Here is a 13,852-nt window from a genome sequence, read left to right as displayed (position 1 = left end):
GTAGCGAGTCACTTCCGGGTGAAACGCAGCGTTGGGAAAAAAAAAACCTTATAAAATTTGCAAAGGGTTGGCAAAGGATAGCTAGAGCAAGCTTTACTCTTTGCTGGGAGCGGCTGCTGGCTGCACGCCCTGCATTGTTTCGCGTGCCAATAGTACCGGGAGAAAGTGCCAGGGTGAGGAGCGAAAGTAATTATCTAAAGAAATAGTGTCTGATAGATACTAATGTATTTGTAGGTTTGGGAATGACAAGGATAGATGCGGGTTTTTTTTTTCTTTTTTTAAATAAGCCTGATCTCCCCTGCCTTTTTTTAAAAAAAACACCACCTGTGACTCCAAAAATGCAAAACACGAAACAATGGTTTGGAGAAGTAGGGTGTATGTGTGTGACTGGGCCGATAACTTTCTAGCAGAATGTCCACGGAGATTCTCAGTCATCCAGGTCATGGTTGTCCCAAAAGTGCTTTTTCAAGAGGCAACTGGATTTTCTGGTTTTTCTTTGTTGAAGACGTTTTGCTTCTCACCAAAGAAGCTTCTTCAGCTCTGACTGGTTGGAGTGAAATGGAAGGATTTATACTCCTTGCAGACAGCTGGTCATTTGCATTCTTTTAGCCAATCTTAAGATCACCAGGTTTGTCTGTATCATCAGGTCACGGTCACCTGAGTTGTGCAAATGGGTATGGAGCCTTCTTGGTCTGTTGAAAGGACTGTTGTTGTAGATTTGTATCCCTCCCCCTCTGTTGAGAGAGGGCTGTTCAGTTTCGATATAGATTGCCTCTTTGACCCCTCTTTCAAACTAGTGTTAGAATTAGGCCTGGCCTAATTTTCTCCCCTGTTTTAAAATTCTTTTACATCGAAATTTTAATTTGTTTTAAATTATTGGGATTTTTTTAATTGTTTTGGGCTAAATTATTTAATCTGGTTTTAATTATATCTTTTAACTTTTGTATTTATGTATTTTATTTTGTGCCTGTTCACCGCCCTGAGTCCTTCAGGAGTAGGGCAGTATATAAATCTAATAAAAGACAAAGACAAAAGACAAAGACAAAAGTGTTCCTCTCTGTCCAAAATGTGGACTTTGCTGTCTTCAAAAGAGTGGCCTTTGTCTTTTAAATGCACATGGACTGCTGAATCTAATCCTGATGTGTTTATTGTCCTATGTTGTACCATGCGCTTATGAAGTGGTTGTTTTGTTTCTGCAATGTACAGATCTGCACATGGCTCACTGCATTGTACTGCATATACCATGTTGCTCAGTTTTTGTCTGGGTGTTTTATCTTTGGGATTCAACAAGCTCCTGCCTTAGTGTATTCTTGGGTTTGAAGTGTGCATGCATGTTATGTTGGCTGAAGATCCTCCTGAGCTTTTCTGATATGTCTGCAATGTACGGAATGACCATGTTGCTTCATTTATTATTATAATTATAATTATAATTATAATAATAATAATAATAATAATAATAATAATAATTTTATTTCTATACCGCCCTTCTCCCGAAGGACTCAGGGCGGTGTACAGCCAATTTAAAAACACAAGACACAACAATGATTAAAAATTAAAATAATTAAATAGATTTGGCCGGTTTAAAACCCCAAAAATTTAAAATACCCCAATTTAAAATTATTATGTTGATAGCCCGGCCTGGCGGAACAACAGGGTCTTCAGTGCGCAGCGAAACACCCAGAGGTCGGAGATCTTACATATTTCCGGGGGCAGTTCATTCCACAGGGCTGGGGCTCCCACAGAGAAGGCCCTCCCCCTGGGTGTCGCCAGCCGACATAACAGATACTTTTCTTCAGTATCTGTTATTGAGGAACTCATGTAGTGTAGTTTCTAGCAAGGTGTTTTGCTCGTGCAATCACAATCTCGTAGGACAGGGGCAGGGGTGAAATCCAGCAGATTCTGACAGGTTCTGGAGAATCGGTAGTGGAAATTTTAAGTAGTTCGGAGAACCGGCAAATATCACCTCTGTCTGGCCCCAGAGTGGGGTAGAACTGGAGATTTTGCAAGATCCTTCCCTCAGAAGTGGGGAGAGAATGGGGATTTTGCAGTATCCTTCCCCTGGAGTGGAATGGGAATGGAGATTTTGCACTATCCTTCCCCTGCCACGCCCACCAAGCCACACCATGCCCACCAAGCTACGCCCACAGAACCAGTAGTAAAAAAAAAATGGATTTCACCACTGGACAGGAAACAGCAAACAACTGGCCCCTGTCACCTTGGCCCTGGCCCAGGCTGGTTGGGCGTTGATCTAAAATTTGGTGGTGGCCATCCAGGCTGGAATGTGATCAGCCTTAGATCCGCAGGGCCACCCTGGAGCCAGCAAGGGGCTGGCCTTGCGCCACCCCCTGGGCGTTTGCTGGAGACAATGGATCCCCCCAGCCCCACCAGGCTGTCACATGCACACACACAAACACCCCCCCCCAATGTGAGCAATGTGAAGCTGGCCACATCTGCCAAAGCCACCTAACCACAGCCACCTGGCCCCTCAAGGTCAACCACAAATTCAATGAACTTGAATTTGACACCCTTGTCTTAGGATCACTCAGATTGCCGAGGGAGTTGTTCAAATGCAGGAAAAGGTTAAGGTTTCCCTTGTCTAGTTGTGTCTGATTCTAGGTGGTGGTGCTGATCTCCATTTCTTTAACAGAGGGAGCCAGCATTGTCAATAGAGAGCTATTGGTATGTGTATATACCATGGTTAAAGTCTAAAGTTCAAGCGCTTCTTGATAAGATATTTTGGGGGAGAGATATTTAAATCAAGCCTTTTTACCAGTGATTTAAATCATGATTTAAATTGTGATTTAAATCAACTTGATTTAAATCAAATCCACCCTACTTTTGCCTGTGCATTTAGAATCTCCTTAATCTCAGCGAGAGTGCTAACGTCCAGATAGCTGCAAAGAAATACAATCCTTCCATTCCCCCTTCCTCTCCCCCCTCCAGTTGCCTTTTGAAAAAGCACTTTTGAGAAAACTATGACCTGGATGATTGAGAATCTCCACAAACATATTGCTTAAAAGCTTTTTTGCCCATTTGTTAGCTCCCTACTTCTCATATCATCAAATCCGGTTTTATTTTTCTCTTTCATGCCATAGTTCTTTAGTTAACTCATCTCTGGAAAATGCAGTTCTCAATTTTTATTGTGGGTGGTTGAAATTTGACTTTAGGATCATATGAACTCAGTCCTACATTTTTAGTGATCTTCTGTTATATTTCCAAAACAGACCATTCAAGCAATCATTTTAAGTAGCTGATACTAATTTTATTAACCAATAATTTCCCCAAAACCTCTATCCGCTGTGGAACTTCAGAAGCAGCAAAATGTTTGGGTAAATATATAGAACAGATGTTTAAATGGAATAAGGAGTGTGAAGAAGCTATGCAAAACAAATAATTTTTCTTTTAATTCGGTTTTTAAATCCATACATTCTGCTTGATCAAGGATTAGTAAAAGTTCAGTGAACTCTCCTTTTTCATTATATTTACGGAGTGCTTGTTGCCATGGCTACTGAAATCAGCTTAGCTGGTTTGAGGCAGCTGCACCAATCCAGCGAGGAAGCATGAGATGATGCTGAAAATTTGGAGCAGGCGATTGGATGGTGATTACAATATGCATTTAATGGGGTGTGGTTTAAAAGAAGGAAAGGTAAAAAAGAGGATTGGGACATTTTATGTTAGCATTCTTTCTTTCTCTCAATGAGATCAAACGAAGGAGTTATTTCTTTATCTGAAGCTGAAGAATAAAAGCACAGGTAAGGAAAATTAACAGAATTCTAAGTGGTCTGCTTCATATTGAATTGAGAAGTAATAGTAAAGCAAACTGGTTGGGAAGCCGTTGCATGTATTGTTTTGTACGGTGCATGTGTGGAATGGGAGCAAGTTGGAAAGCAGGCTTTGGAACATTTGCTTATAAGAAAGAAATATTTGTAGAATGTATTTCTCTTTTAAAATTAACAATATATAAGTTTTTGTGTTTACAAAGACCATCCTGAATTCCTCTTAATGCTTGACGATTTATTTTCTTTGTCTTGTATTCCTGGATAAAACATTTTATGGTGTTATACAGGTAGCTCTTGACTTACAACCACAATTGAGCCCCAAATTTTTGTTGTTAAGTGAAACGTTTGTTAAGTGAATTTTGCTCTATTTTACTTTTGCAACCCATTTTACCAATTTTGCCCCATTTTACTTTTGCCACATTTGTTAAGTGAATGACTGCAGTTTTAAATTAGTCATATAGTTAAATGAATCTGGCTCCCCATTGACTTTACTTGTAAGAAGGACACAAAAGGTGATCACCTGACCCCAGGACACTGCAACTGTCATAATTACATTTCAGTTGCCAAGCGTCTGAATTTTGATTGTATGCCCATGGGGTTGCTGCAATGGTCATAAGTATGAAAAAAAGTCACTTTTTTCAGTGCCATTGTAACTTTGAACTGTCACTAAATGACCTGTTGTAAGTTGAGGACTACCTATATTGAAATGAATATTTTTAAAATATCTAACATTAGCTTAGATCAGTGGTGGGTTGCCCCTGGTTCATACCGGTTCTATAGAACCAGTAGTAAAACCAGCGGGAGGTTCCTCCCACCGACCCCGACGTCATCAGAATGTTTTTGCGCGTGCGCAGAAGAGCACACGAGTGAAACGAGAGCGTGAGCGTGGCCCATTGCAAACTGATAGTAAAGGTAAGTAGAAAGAAGTACCCATCCACCCACCCCCGGCTTAGATAGTAACTGATTAAAAACACAGCTAATTTACTCCTTTGGAACAAAACTTATTTGGTAGAAATCTAGTTGGTGTTGACTAATTCACACTTTGGGAACAAAACTTATCTGGTAGAAATCTAGTTGGTGTTGACTAATTACACCTTTGGAACAAAACTTATCTGGTAGAAATCTAACTGGTGTTGACTAATTACACTTTTGGAACAAAACTTATCTGGTAGAAATCTAGTTGGTGATGACTAATTTACACCTTTGGAACAAAACTTATATGGTAGAAATCTAGTTAGTGTTGACTAAGAGTTTCCCAAGTCACCTCAGGCAGACCCACATAAAGCACATTGTGTTATTGTACTGTATCTTTCTCCTTTGGAATACTTCCATGAGAAAATATATTTCCATGAGATACTTTTGCAATGCTCATTTGCATTGTAAAAACAATTAGAAAATAATGATGCTGAAAATATATTAATTTCCAAAGTTCATAATATAGTAAAACCTCTATTTAATAGACTATTCAGGAGAAGCAAGATATTCTTTAAATTCAAATGTCCATTAATTCTGCATTAACATTATTGTATCAAGAAATGTACAATAATACGTAAAGCCATGTACTTGTTATAAATGATATCTTTTGTAATAAAGCTTTGATTTAACAATACCTTTCATGAGGGACCAGCTGAGCTAAAGTTACTTCATATTTGGGGCACAGCTGACCAGCAGATATGACCCATAATTAGAAAAGCCAGATGAACCAGTTACATGCGCTCCTTTTCCATTGAGAAACATTTGCGCACCCACTACTCAAGCAGGAGACCCTATACCATTTCAGACAGATGGTTCTTTTCTTAAAAACCTCCAATGATGAAGCACCCACAATTTCTGAACGCAAGCTGTTCCATCGGTTAATTATTCTCACCGTTAGGAAGTTTCTCCTTAATTCCAGGTTGCTTCTCTCCTTGATTAGTTTCCATCCATTGTTTCTGATCTTCTGGTGCTTTGGAAAATAAGTTGTTCCCTCTTCTTTGTGGCAGCCCCTCAGATACTGGAATACTGTTATCATGTCACCCCTAGTCCTTCTTTCTCTAACTTGGCCATATCCAATTTCTGCAACCGTTCTTCATATGTTTTTGTCTCCAGGCCCTTAATCATCTTAGTTGCTCTTCTTTGCACTTTTTCTAAAGTCTCAACATCTTTTTTGTAATGTGGTAACCAAAACTGGATGCAGTATTCCAGATGTATAAAGATCTGTAAAGCACTACTAAGGATTTATAAAGCACTACTAATACTTCACGTGCTTTTGATTCTGTGCCTCTGTTTATGTAACCAAGGATTGTGTTAGCTTTTTTGGCTACCGCCACACATTACTGGCTGATATTTAAGTAATCCTCCAAGGTCCCTCTCACAGTTACTGTTTTTGAGCCAGGTTTCTCCTAATTTGTACTTTGGTTTTTCTTTCTAGGTGTAAAACCTTGTTTTTCTTCACATTAAATTTCATTTTGATGGATAGGGTCCATTATTCAAGTCTGTCAAGATCTTTTTGGATCCTGAGCTTGTCTTCTGTGGTGTTGGCTATCCCTGCCAGCTTAGTGTCATCTGCAAATTTGATGAGTTCCCCTTGTTAGCGAAGAGATGTGGTAAATAAAAGCATGGCCTTGATGGTTCTGCAAGTACATCCATCTTTAGGATATACCTTGAAATGCAATAACTTGAGGACCATTTTTGTTTGCCAAGTTTTAGTTTTGCTTGTGAGCTGTCTAATAATGTATTTTTATGTATTTTATTGCTTTTAAAATAGTAACAGGAAAAAAGGAACAAAACACAAAGATAAATACATTATCAGAAAATTGCATAAGAAGTGTTTAAAAATAAATGGAAAAATGTAACAGAAAAAATAAAAATAATGTATAAAGCATGGCTTCAACAGTAAATAGTTACAGCTCTACATATAATTAATGCAAACATTATGCAAGTACATATATATTTATTTCTTATACACTTTTTATAACTCTCATTCTTTTTAGCCTTAATTGTATTAAAAATAGTCAATGAGCAAGAAAGGTTTAGTCAAAGGTTGACATTATTTTCTCCCATAGTTAGCAATGCCACATGAACCTTGTCTTATTTTTCTTAAGGTTATTAAAAGCAGAATTAATTGTGAAAAATAACCAAGTAGAGTTGCATATTGCATAATTGGACATAAAATTTCACACACACAAAAGGCTCTTTTATACTTGAGAATTTTATCATTTTTGTATTTACCTCTTCTGCAGTTTCCAATGGCATCTCATAAAGACAGCCAATTTTTTGGAGGAGGAAAAAGTCAAAATGCTCTAAATGGAAATGAAGCCTCTCATGGAGAGTGGGGTAGAGCATGGTAAGAAAATCTGCCGTGTAGTGACTATAGCTGTGAAATACTTGCACTTATAAAGAACTGTACAGGTTGGTTCATAAAAGAGGCAGCTAAAGCTGAATTTTAGGAGGATTTTATTAATATTCAAAGGCAGGAGGGATGTCATAGAGTATTTAAGTTTATTTCTTTGAAATATATGTTGGTTTTCTGTTGACCCAGCCAGCAGTAGTTCATGAAACTGGCTTGTTTCAGCAAATATTGTAATTTTTAAGGGCAACAACACATTACAATTGTGCAAATCATTATTCTGTTCAGAGTCAGTCATTGACAAAACTGTTCCAGTAGAGTTTTGAGGTTCATTTTTGGGGGGGAGAGTAACAATCTCTATGTGTCTTTTTCAGGAAGATTGATTGGTTTTCTTTGATAAGTGTCATCTTTCTACTCTCGTCTTGCCCCTTTATTGTCTACTATTTTATAATGTCATGTGATCAGTACCATTGCTCTTTGAGTGAGCCAGCTATCCAGTTGCTTACGGGAAAAGTTCACCTCTTAGATATCTGGGACAAGACACCATCTTTCTCTTGGAAAATTCTAATCTTTTACCTTTTTTGGGTAATGTTCCAGGTACGTATCTTGAAGCTTCTCTGTTGGAATCCAGTTATTTGGATCAAAATTAAGTTTGGTTTTAAAATTACATTCTAAAATTGTAACCCTATATGTGAAAATGTGGGAATATAAATTATTAACAATATTGTGTTTGGATGTTGCTGGGAATAATGCTAACAACTGATATTTCTTTGAGGCATTTATCTGTCTTGCTCTCTTTTATGTTTCTAGGACTTCCAAAAGATTATGACTGACAGAAGATAATGAGAGACTTGCTGTCTTCCAGAAGTTATTAAACTTAACTTCCAAAACCCATTGCCATTAATTAGACTAAGCCAGGATTATTATTTCAATCATATTTTCAGGGCAATAGGTTCCTCACCCAGAGTTAGATGGTGATTTGAAATTAACAGAGTCTCACTTTCAGTCTTTAGTTGTTACTTCTATATAATTTCTATATGAATATTTGATCATAGTATTAGCAGCTAGAAATTAAATGTTTCCTGTAATTTCAGTACAAAAAGGATAAAAAAACAGATTTTATACCTTTACATTATTAACCTCTGTTTAGTCCATGTCCCCAAATGAGTTATACTAAAATATTCACAAATCCATATACTGTATATTTCAGCTACGTTTTTAAACATCTACGCTATTATGAGGGGTTGGGATATGAGTAAATGTCAGTTATGAAAAATAATTATATGGTGAATCCATAATTTATCCTTCTACAAATGTACCATTGTGCAACTTTAATTTAAAGATACGGGCTTATATGTTCATTCTGTTACAGGCATTTTTGTTTATGATTCCTGACTTTTGCCATAAATTTATTCCTGGATTTCAAGGAGGAGTACAGGAAGGTGCCATTTCACCTGCTGGTAAGACCATTTTTATTGTATCGAGTAATTGAAACTGGAGAAAAAAGTACATGACTCAAAACATTATTATCTGCTTATTTAGCATGTTGCTAATAATTAAATGGTACAAACATTGATCCCTATATTAGCCTACATTTCCTTCTCACTCTCAGACTTGCTCCAAGAAGTCTTTTTGTCTTAAAAATAATGAATTTTTATTGCTGCCTGTTACACTTGGAGATGTGTAATGTTGTTTTTGTCTGTTTTGAAACGCTTTGGACCTTGTTGATAAATAATTACACATACGCACATTCATTGCTTGTTACTTGTGCCTATCTTCTTCAAAGCTTCTGGGGCAGGGGTGAGCAATTAATTTTCCCAAGGGTGGTAGCGTGGCTGATTATTTTTGTGTTGGTCCAGTTGAACTGTTTGGTGTCAGTGTGGGTAGAGATTAAGGATTTGGGATCATGGCATTTGACTGCCAGCTAGTATTCATGGATTCTGGTTTTTAATTGACATGTTTGTCCCACATAGAATTAGTTGCAATAGTTACAGTTGATTTTGTAGATTACATTGTTTCTTTCATTCTTCTGTATTTTGTCTTTAGTTCTGGATAATTCCTGGCAGAATGTGTCACGTCAATTATTTTGTTCATACACATAAACTCTCAGATGGCTTTTCCAACATGTCATTCTGAAGACCCTTAAGATAATTAAATAGGCAATTTCCAAAAGTGATTAGAAACATGATTAGTGAATATGTCTTTTAAAAGGCTCCTCCATGGTTAAAAACTTGATTACTGATCCCTTCATTTCCCAGCACCCAAACCCATAGGAGACTATTATCCTTTGGTCTCCCCGTGAGGAGTTGCTGCCTGGAGCACATGTGGATTATCTCCTTTACTCTCCTTGTTCAGAAAAGTTCTAAAGAGTCAGTATACTCAGTGATTCTTCAGCCTTTGCCTAAATTGTGTTCAACTTGTCATGCCTTCTTGAAGGCCTATTGTTTTCTATTTCTTAACTGCTAGTCATCCAAAGTTCTTTTAGAATTGGACAGCCTCTGAATCATCATCATCATCATCATCATCATCTGTTTCCTTTCAGGTGTAGTACTGAAATATGAGATTAACGGACTGCAAGCCTGGCTCATAACACATGCCCTTTGGTTTGCAAATGTTTACTACTTCCAGTGGTTCTCACCCACCATCATTTTTGACAACTGGATTCCACTCATGTGGTGTACAAATATTGTGGGCTACTTTGTGTCTATATTCGTTTGGTTAAAAGCCTACTTCTTCCCTTCTAATGCAAAGGACTGGTATGTTGATATTACTTATATTACTATAAATATGATAATTTGATGAGCACTGAATGTTTCATTCTAATCAGTAAAGCTATTTCTCTGCCTTTCTTGCTGTTGTACTTTTACTTTTGCTACTTAAGATCATAAATATCTAAGCATGTCATTTCAATTTCTAAAGTCTAATAATGCTGGAAAATCATTTATGTATTCAGCTTCTCATATACAGATTCTGTCTGTCCTGAGCATTGAAGTCTTCTAATTGTGGGGTTCTAATAAGGTAACTTATGTTTTTATAACAGAAGTGTCCCCTTCAAGTGCCTTGAAAGAAACAGTAATTCAGTCATGCTTGAAGAAGATAGCCTGGAACTAGTGTCCTATTTCTAGTATCCTCTTTTTGAGTAAGGTCCTTGAGAAGGTAGTGACTTTTCAGCTTCATGCATTCTTGAAGGATGTGAGTTATGTGCGCCCATTCCACTTTGATACTATTCTGGTTTTGGCATCGAAACTTGTTGTTCTCACAGATGATGTGCTCTGTGAGAAAGAATTCCAGAAGAAAAAAATGAGGATTTAGAAGGGAGGATGGTGGAAATTATTGCAGGAATGACACAAAAAGAGCCAGAAGAAATAAAAGGACAATTGGAAGAAACTTACTGCGTACAAACAAATTATATAAGAAAACACAGACTGGCGAGAGAAGTCCATGTCAAATTCTTAAAAAAATCAATCCGAGATGAAGCCTATAAAAAATCTAGAGAAGAAACGGTAATCTATAATGATAAAGAAATTATAATTTTAAAACAGATACCCCGAAGAGTAAGAAATCTACGACAACAATATCAGTTTTTAACACAACTATTGGTCAAATATAAGATAATGTACAGATGGCTGCTAATAGAGGGGATCTTAATTACGTGGGAAGACAAAAAATATAAAATAGACACTCTAGAAAAGGCAAACGAATTCCATAACACACACTTTAGACTAGAAGAAGAACAGGAAAGCAAGGAGGAAACAGATAGTAAAAGTCAAGAAGAAGAACCAATAGAAACAAAGCAAGAAAAAGAAATAAGACAGAGGCAAGAAAAAGAGAGAGAAGGTGCAAAAGCTAAGGCACAGATGGAAACAAGAAACACAAAAAAACAGATACGATAGGCAATGAATGAACAGATCAAACTCTTTTCGGTAAATATTAATGGCTTAAATGCCCCAAAGAAAAGGAATCAAATTTTCACAAAATTACGAAAACTAGAAGCAGATGTGATATGTCTGCAAGAAGTACACATTCAAAAAGACTATCAAAAAATCCTAGAAAACCCCAAATTAGGAAAACTATATTCATCTCTGGCCCAAAAAAAGAAAAAAGGAGTAGTGATTTACGTAAAAGAAAAAATACAATCTAAATTAGTTTATACTGATGAGCAAGGTAGAGTGGTGATGGTAGAACTAGAAATAGGAAAGAGGAAAATGTTAATTGTAGTAATTTATGCACCTAACCAAAAACTACAGGTTTTTTTTAAAGATCTACACATAAAATTAGCAGAATTAGAATATGATATTTGTGTAATAGGGGATTATAATGCAATAGTAAATGCAAATAAGGACTACAAAACAGGGGGGGGGGAAACAAAAGAAAAAAGAAATACTTCCAAAAGAATTCTTTACTATGGCTGAAGAACTAAACTTGGCAGATGTATGGAGGGAAACACATGACGAAGAGGCCCAATACACCTTTTACTCCCATCCGCATAATTCCTGGTCAAGATTGGACATGGCATGGATGATCTCAAATATCAAAATAGAATTAGAAAAAAATGAGATAGGCACAAACCAATGGGCAGACCACAATCCACTATTCATAAACTGGAAAGGGGAAAGAAGACGTAAGAGATGGACAATGAACCAAAGATTATGTAAAGAATTTAATTCGATGTTAGAAAAGGAAGTAAAAATATTTTTTCAGATAAATAAAATAGAGGAAACCTCTTTACAAAACACATGGGATACTTTAAAAGCATATATAAGGGGCCTAGTAATAGCATATACGAGGAAAAAGAATAAAGAGAAGAAAAAACGATTAGATAAATTAGAGAAAAACCTAAAACAAATAGAACAAAAACTCCAGGAAAAGCCCCAGAACAAAACAATAAGAGAAGAATGGGAAATGATTAAGCATAAATTGAATTTGATAAACCAAATAGAACTAGCCCAAAAAATAAAAATGGCGAAACAAAACTATTTCGAACACGCAAATAAAACGGGCAGATGGCTAGCCTATAAACTGAAGAAAGAACAGAAAAAAAGAACGATATACCAATTGAAAGACGATAAAGGAGAAATTCAACATAGTAAAGAGGCCAAAAAAAAAATTATTAAGAAATTTTATGCGAATTTATATAATCAGGGAAAAATAGAGGAAGACAAGATAAAATAGTACATAGGGAAATCAGGAATGCCAAAAATCACAGAAGAACAAAGAACAACTCTCAATAGGCCAATAACCAAATTAGAATTAGATGAAGTACTGAAAAAGCAAAAAAACAATAAAACACCGGGACCCGACGGGCTACCGGTAGAAATATATAAAACAATGCAAGAAGTACTGGGAGAGAATATGTTGCGATTATATAATGAAGCTATGGAGAAAGCCAAAATACCAAATTCATGGACAGAAGCCATAATAACAATCATTCCAAAAGAAGATACAGCTCTCCAGTTAATTCAAAACTACAGACCTATTTCATTATTGAATGCCGATTACAAAATATTTGCAGCAATCTTGGCCGAAAGGATTAAATCAGTATTAAATACATATATACACCCGAGAAAGAATGGAGAAGTGTAATACTGTGATACAAATCATAGATATCTTAGCAACTTTTGATACCATTGGTATGGTATCATTCTGAATGAATTATCTAGACCAGAATGTGTTGTTGTGATGAAGAAAGACGCACAGGCAGGAAGAAGGTTAATGGGAAGGCACACAGAACAGCTTCTGGGAGCCCCCTTTTATTGTTCTCTATAGTCTTCGTGGCAGAAGCTGATTCATTGATCAAAGTTCACTTTGTAGTTGATTGGCTAAACAAAGCTCGTGGACAGCTCATGGACAGTTTCATGTTTTCCTGTTGCAAACAATGTGATCTGATTTGCCTATGTGACAGACCTCATGTTTTGAGACTTCCTGAGGAAGGGTCTTTAAGGATCATTGTGCTGACGTTTGCATTCCTCAGCATGGTTTGCCAACTACTGAGAAAGCAATCATCCCCACATGTCCTCCTTTTTATTTTATTCTTTATTTTTTAATAATTTGTATGCATACATAACTTCAGATCTGGAGGGCCTTGGACTCCAGATCTGGAATCTTGGACAAAATTCCTGGACAAAATACCGTCAACAAACCAGGCAAACATTGCACGCAGCAGCAACAGCAAATTAAGGCAATGATAACTAAAATAATACTGGGCACTATTTGTAAGAACAAAGGTCGTGTTACAATAGGGATACTTTCCAACATCAACAGATGCCTTCCTAGAATGGTTGATGAATTCCCAACAATATGCCGCTACTTCTTCAAGCCTGCTACCAATGGCTAAAATAGTATAATTAACTTTTTCTTTTTGTAGCGCTCCGGGGATCCGAGGATGTTGTTTCCATCCGGTTTCATTAAAAGGAATAGCATGTATTAAAAGTCCTCCTTTGGCATGTGGGGGAACGTGCATGCAGATCCAACAATCAGTCTTGTTTACTAATCGAGAGATATTTTGCACATCCCATATATAGGAATTTTGTTCCCAAAGTCCTTGCTCTGGAATTCCATCTTGCAAAGTCACTGTAGCCACGCCAGAAGGAAAAATACACATAAAAAGAATACACATTACAATAGTTACAGAATTGGCATTTAAACAAGCAAATGCCGCTAGCAAAAAGTTCTCTGGTGTCTGTGGCATGTCCTTTTTCTGTAGCAATTTTGTAGATTGAGCAGAGAGAGCCTTAATCTGCCCGCA

At 36.8% G+C, this 13,852-nt stretch overlaps 1 protein-coding gene across 3 annotated transcripts in view; it reads left to right on the top strand.

Annotated features, from left to right (window-relative positions):
• Nucleotides 1-3,690: 3,690 nt before the first annotated feature.
• Nucleotides 3,691-13,852, top strand: part of DHCR7 (7-dehydrocholesterol reductase) — a 28,221-nt gene continuing 18,059 nt past the window's right edge. The window contains exons 1-5 of one of the 3 annotated variants that reach the window (XM_070935134.1): nucleotides 3,691-3,752; nucleotides 7,001-7,104; nucleotides 7,482-7,704; nucleotides 8,480-8,567; nucleotides 9,650-9,863. In XM_070935134.1, coding sequence (XP_070791235.1) covers nucleotides 7,007-7,104; nucleotides 7,482-7,704; nucleotides 8,480-8,567; nucleotides 9,650-9,863 — 623 coding nt within the window. In that variant the 5' untranslated portion in view covers nucleotides 3,691-3,752; nucleotides 7,001-7,006. Of the gene's footprint in view, nucleotides 3,753-4,629; nucleotides 4,692-7,000; nucleotides 7,105-7,481; nucleotides 7,705-8,479; nucleotides 8,568-9,649; nucleotides 9,864-13,852 lie in introns of those variants that run through there. The other 2 variants (XM_070935142.1, XM_070935149.1) reach the window with 2 other exon arrangements.

The sequence above is a fragment of the Pituophis catenifer genome, unplaced genomic scaffold (genome assembly GCF_029215685.1).
Source record: "Pituophis catenifer annectens isolate HBS135680 unplaced genomic scaffold, rPitCat1.0.hap2 SCAF_1, whole genome shotgun sequence".
Classification (NCBI taxonomy): Eukaryota; Metazoa; Chordata; class Lepidosauria; order Squamata; family Colubridae; genus Pituophis; species Pituophis catenifer.
This window is presented reverse-complemented; position numbering and strand designations above follow the sequence as displayed.